General features: G+C 29.3%; 1 protein-coding gene across 1 annotated transcript; it reads left to right on the top strand.

Annotated features, from left to right (window-relative positions):
* Positions 1–5,185: 5,185 nt before the first annotated feature.
* Positions 5,186–6,075, top strand: LOC133816686 (major allergen Pru ar 1-like). Its single transcript, XM_062249049.1, has 2 exons — positions 5,186–5,428; positions 5,539–6,075. The coding sequence occupies exons 1-2, from the start codon at positions 5,245–5,247 to the stop codon at positions 5,835–5,837; spliced, it is 483 nt and encodes a 160-aa protein (XP_062105033.1). The 5' UTR covers positions 5,186–5,244; the 3' UTR covers positions 5,838–6,075.
* The last annotated feature ends 740 nt before the right edge of the window (positions 6,076–6,815 follow it).

The raw sequence follows: 6,815 nt of genomic DNA, 5'->3' as shown, positions 1-6,815 counted from the left end.
ACGAGAAAGAAAAAATGGTGAGGGCCATGCATGCAAGAATCACGAGCTCGATGGAATGAGCTCGGAAATTTAGGAACGAGAATAAATACTAAGACCCTTATTGAAGGGTCAGGGGCGTGTATTCCACGAAAAAGAAAAGGAGCGTGGACAATTTTTTGAAAATCCCAAAATTCAAGGGAAAGAAGAGTGGCGGTTAACCAGGAAAAGCGTCTTTGGGTTTCGTGCATTTGTCAAGGCCCATGTTTTTATCCGAAAACTTAGTGTACAAGAAACGTTGCCTAAAAATTTCGAAACCCAGAAAATGGGAACCACACTCAAACGTCAAAACTGGGTATAAGCCAGAGACGAAAATCCAGAATGAAAATCTAAAAAGCCTGAAAACCTATCGGGTTAAAACTTCCTATCGTATTAGGCTAAGGATGCAAACCAGTATATACATATACACAGCAAGAACAGTTTAAATAAAAACTGGCAAAATGGAAAACAAAAATTGCTTACTTACACAACAATGGCGACTGCAGGGAGATTGTCGATTGAAGAAGAGGTTGCAAGTAAGAACTCACTGACTCGAACAGACCAGGATTTCTTTGCTTCTTTGGCCGAGAGAACATATACGGAACGGAAGTTGTATGGAGAGGTCTGGTTTCGTTTTTCTTTCTTTTCTTGCTTCTGATGAACGAAAGTGAAGGTAAAGAATGGAGTCTTGTATATATAGATGGGAAAAAGGAGTTAATCTGGAACGTTGAGTGAAATCCTTGCAAAATCCAAGGGACAGGGATCAATGACAAGATGGCGCCGAAAAGGTGTCAGGCGGACGATCGTGGGCGTGTTTTCAAGGCACTCAGGTACCAAGAATGAGCAATACCTGGTTGACGCGTGTCCATTTTCAAAAGTGTGACGGTACAGTTCTCAAAGAAAGTAGTTCAAAAGTTTCCTTCTCTTTGGATTCGAACAAATACTTTTGAGGGGGCAAGATGTTATACCCAGATTTCGAGCCATGTTAATTATGACCTCGAAAGTTGGATTCGCAAATAAGTGCTCATAAGGTTGGAAACAAGCTCCAAGATCATATGCCGAGCATGCAGGATATATACGATCTCGAGTATGGTGACCTCGAAGAGTTCATGATCTCGAAAGATAGCTCCGGGAACACATTCATCTTCGGGGATAACTTCGGATCAGGGTTCCCGAGCTCGACGCACATACGATCTCGAAAAAGCCAAGTGACCTCGGAAGATGTCTCCAGCTCGAAAGGTGACAGGAAACCTGGGAGGCTAAAGCCTTAGAGATACATGATAACCACCTTGAATATCTACAAGTGTTATAAATATGAGATGTAATCCTCATTTATTATTGTAAATCCCCTAGAATCGTGGGATATTATTTGGTCAGTTATACGTCTCCTGGTCTTAAGGGGACGTTTCCTTTTATATCTGATTATAGGCATTTAAAGCCATTTATTTTATTCACAAAAAGAGTAACTACCCAAAATATGTGGGATAGTATTTTGCAGCCTTCTCTATAAATAGAGAGGCCATGCACCATTGTAAAGGACCGAAATTCTGAACCTTGAGAGAAAACTCTGAAGAATTCATGCTTAAGAATTTTCAGAGATGATCTTGAGTTTAATAACAGAGACTCGTGGACTAGGCAGATTTAACTGCTGAACCACGTAAAAATCGTGTGTTTGATTTGTTTTATTTTATTTGGCTATTATCATTTACTGTTTATGTGCTCATCTTTCACTGTTTGACGAAAAACGGCGTCAACAGTTTCCTTTTCTGTCGACACAGAATTCATCTGGGTGACAGATTTACTAAATCAAAGAAATTTGCAAATTGATTATAAAGATCTCAGAAAAAGTTGGCCTTGGACGATTTCTACACCTATAAATACCCTGCCAAGTTTTGGAAATTTGTAAACATTGTGTTATTTTGAAGAGTGTTTTTCTTTGTAGAGATTAAGTTTGTTCACCTTGATTTTTGTAAGAGTGCTGATTGTACTTGTGAATATCTATCTAGTCCCTTGTAAACAGGTAGTGCCTATTGCGAATGTGTTCATAAGGATTTTCGGGAGATGATTCTATCAAGTCTCACTTCGGGAGGAAGTGAGCACTCGCTATTCTTTGAAGGGATTTCAAAAGAATTAACATTTTATCAAAACCAGATTCGTAGAGAAGAGTACAACAAGATTGTGACAATACTTTAAGAGGGAGTCTTACATTGTTTAAGTCAATTATTTTGTACACATTATTTTTTTACTAATTGGTTTATTCTCTGGGCGTGGCCTTGTGGATGTAGGTTATCTGAAAGGAATTCTGAACCACGTAAAAATTCTCGTGTGTTGAATTTTTTACCTGTTTTTCTGTTTCCGTTTAAACAATTGTATAAGTAGTGTTAACAAAATTGCCTCTTGAAAAAGTTAACAAAAAAAAATATAGGTTGTAGAGTTTTAGATAATACATAAAAAGGAAATATATATATATTTTTTAATTTGGTGCAATTATTCAGTTTCTTATTTTAAAATAATCGAATTTTATTTAGAATAATATTTTTAATAATGAATATTAGTATCATTTTTTAAGGGGAAATATTAATATTATTGAAGAGTATAATTTCTATAAGTGAAACTATACAATATAATGAAAAACAGAATATTTTAAAATAAGAAAGAGCCGCAATTAATATACATAAGAGAATTACATCTTGGTTGTGTTTGGTAAAAATTTTGTTTTTGAATTTTTTAAACACAAAAATAAAAAAATTATTTTTATTTTTGTTTCTTTAATTTTAAAAAATAGAAAAATATTTGGTAACTATTTTGTTTTTTGTTTTTACAAACAAAAAATAATAAATATGTTTGATAACATTTATATTTTATTTTTTGTTTAACAATATAAAATGAAATGTTGATTTGAAAGAAAGAAAAAAAAAACGAAAAAGTCGAAAACTGTTTAAAAAAAATTTGAAAGTGAAATTTTTTTATTTTTCAAATTTAATAAATTTTAATTAAAATTTTTAAAAATAATAAATAAAAATAGAGTTAACAAACACTATTTTATGTTTAATTTTTAAATTTTTAATTAATTAAATAAAAAAAAATTTAAATATTACCAAACAACTCCATAGAGTTTTATTTTATATTTTTTTTAAGTATATATACGGGTAAAAATAAAATTGCACTAATAATTTTTAGTGGTGACCGGCCAGTACGTATAGGAGTGGATTGATGTTAGGACCATATGTATCTATGCCATGTCCGAATGAGATTTTGTCAATAAGACATATTCTTTTCGACCAAATTCATTGAACATGATATAGATCATAACCAAGCACATCTATATTCATAATTTATATAATTGGCTGGATATAAGTTATAATTATTGCACAACGTATTACGTTTGAAAAAATAAATAAAAAATGCTATTGCACAATACCACATGTAACGATTATGATACGTATACCAATAAAATGAAAATATCATCATTATTTTTTTAGATAATTGAGGGATAAATGTCTGTCTTTGCACCCGAGTTAGATATGTGAATTCCTAATCATAAAAATTCCCATTAATTTTACTTTTAGTCCTTATAGCGCGCACATATATATATATATATATATATATACTAGGTAAAAGTGCACGCTTGCATAGTTTTAAAGTTGTAAACATTGTATATAATTTTAATAAAATTTGGTTCACTATCTTTTTGAAAAAATATATATTTTTATAATCGAATGTATTGTAGTTCTATATTATATATAAATATTTATATTAATAATTTTTACATATATGACATCTAAACATAACATTGACATAGATATATATTTATATGATTACATAACATATATATAAAATAGAATAATATTTAAAAATAAATTGATAATAGAAATAAAATAAGAATAGAAAAAGTCATAGACAATAGTATATATGCATTAACTATTTTTAGATTCTAATATATCTCGCAATGTCCTTTGGTGAATTTGATGAAGAAAAAAAAACTCTAATCATTTTTATTATTTTTAAATAAATATGATTTAATTATTTAAATTATCATAAAATATCTTAAAAATATCTTATTTTAATTAATTAATTTATTTATTTATTTTTGTTTAAGTTTATGTTTGTTCTAGTTTTTGAATTTGGCAGTGATAACAAATGATTATATATTATATGTTTAATATAATATTAAGTTTGATTAAATTTTATTTAAGTTATAAAATATATGGTTTTATTATTTTTAAATAATTATCATTATAAAATATCTCAAAAATATCTTATTTTAATTTGTTTAATTATTTATTTACTTAAGTTTAAGTCATGTTTACAATCTACAGTTAAATATAAAAATATTCTGTTAAATATAAGAATATTCCGTTAAAGTTAACTGAAAAAAATTAAAAAACCGTTAAAACCAAAAATTCCCGTTATCTACACACTTTTTAAATAGAATAGATATATATATATATATAGGGATATTCATTGTGGTGTAGTAACTTTTTTTTTTTTTGTCAATAATGTGCAATAATTTTTCTTTTCCTAATTTTTTTATATTACAATGTATATTGTAATTATTTAAAACATCATAAAAAATCTTAATTTTTTTTAATGATTAATAATTTTGAAAATAAAGTTTAAATATCTTGTTTCACGTGTACCAGTTTTTGTGTATACCCGTATGAAATTCAATTATTTAAACATTATTTTCAGCAACATAAATTATTCAAAATTTCTTGAAAATTTATGATACATTCTAAATAACTACAATGTACAGTATTATATCAAAAAATTAAACGCGGCAAAAATAAAAAAAATAAAAATTAGATGCAATGATGTTAACAAAAAAGTGGTTGCACATAGTGGTACCAATTATATATGTGTGAATATAAAATATTTAGTTGACCATCTAGAATTGATTCACGGATTCTTGTATTTGTCTGGTTGCCAGTATGTTTTAGATATAAACAATAAAGCATCTAAAATTAAAAATATATAAAACAATCAATTAATTTAGATGTGCTTAGTTAATTTTGACCACAAGAGGCATAGTACTGTAATATATACCATTTATTACTATTATGGAGTTTGTTCATTGATTATTAAGTACATTATGTTAAGGAGCTTGAGATCTCAGCCTATAAATAGAATGTTTGGTCTTAACATTTCTCACAACTCAAATTAAAAGCACCTCATCACCAACTTAGTGATATCATATTCTTCTACTCCTCATCCTTTGATCATCATAAAATGGGTGTGTTCACAGACGAATCAGCTTTCAGCTCTGCCATTGCACCAGCAAGGTTGTTCAAGGCATTTTTCCTTGATGCTGACAATCTCATTCCAAAAGTTGCACCCCAAGCTATTCAAAGTGTTGAGATTCTTGAAGGAGATGGGGGTGTTGGAACTATCAAAAAGATCACCTTTGGCCAAGGTAATTATAATATTCACTCTCTTAATTATTTTATCTAAATAATAATAATACTAATAATTAATTACATTTTATTTCATTATTATAACTATATAATTTATTATATTATTCAGGTAGCCAATTCAGCTATGTGAAGCACAAGGTTGAAAACATTGACAATGAGAACATGAGCTACAGCTACAGCTTGATTGAAGGAGATGCCTTGACAGACAAGATAGAGAAAATCACTTATGAAACTCAATTGGTAGAGTCCCCAGATGGAGGGTCCATCATCAATAGCATCAGCAAGTACCACACCATTGGTGATTATCAGATCAACCAAGATGAAGTTAAGGCCGGCAAAGAAAAGGCCGCTGGCTTGTTCAACCTTATTGAATCATACCTTCAAGCAAATCCTGATGCCTACAACTAATAATAATAATGAACAAGCAGTGCATTTATATATCTACTTTTTGAGTTGAAAGAGTCATTTGTGGTTTTTATATGTAATTTGTTGAGCTTTGGACTTCGTTGTGGTGTGTGTAGAGTTCGATTAATGATCATCTCTACCAGTTTATTTTTTTCAAAAAAAGAAAATGTATTTCAATATTGGAACTGAAGAATGTATTATTTTCAATGACTATAATAAAATAAGTTAAAAATTGTAAGCAATGTTCAAGAAAAAACTGGATAACTGCCCCATATTAATAGTGGGAAATAACTATTGTCTTGTATTTTTTTTTTAATAAAATCGGAATTTTATTAAAGCATATCCTGAACCAATATAGAGTTCAACAAGGCAGAAGGGATGGCTTCCTTCCAATAATACAATCAGATAAAAAACAGGACACTCTAGCAATACAATGAGCCACCCTATTTGCTGATCATTTTACAAAATTTAAATAAACATGAGACATCTGAGAAAGGAAAACTCGACTATTATGAATCTAGAAACCAAACGGTGATACCGTAGGCAAAGAACTATGAATAGCTTGGATAACAACCAAACAATCTACTTCCAATGTCACACTATGCCCCAATAAATAATTTATGACAACAATAATTAATATATTTCATACTTAAACTTCTATATTTTGCCCCAATAAATAATATACTATAATATATTTTATAATCAATGAGTACTCACCCTTTATATTTCATATACATGGCAACACGTAACTTAAAATAATAATGGATACTTGTAAAATCAAAGAAGCCAAGCTTACTTTGTTTGTTTCTCATTTTTTTCAAACATAAAAAGTGGCTCAAGTTCAAAGCCATGACATTTACTAATGAAATTCAGATTTTTAAGATTATCAACTGAATTTAACAAATAATTTAATTAATGCGGAATAGTTAAACAACTGTTTAATTTGAGAGAATTCTGATGTATCAGGCCAGATTGTTGATG

Source organism: Humulus lupulus, chromosome 2, assembly GCF_963169125.1.
Source record: "Humulus lupulus chromosome 2, drHumLupu1.1, whole genome shotgun sequence".
Taxonomy (NCBI): domain Eukaryota; kingdom Viridiplantae; phylum Streptophyta; class Magnoliopsida; order Rosales; family Cannabaceae; genus Humulus; species Humulus lupulus.
This window is presented reverse-complemented; position numbering and strand designations above follow the sequence as displayed.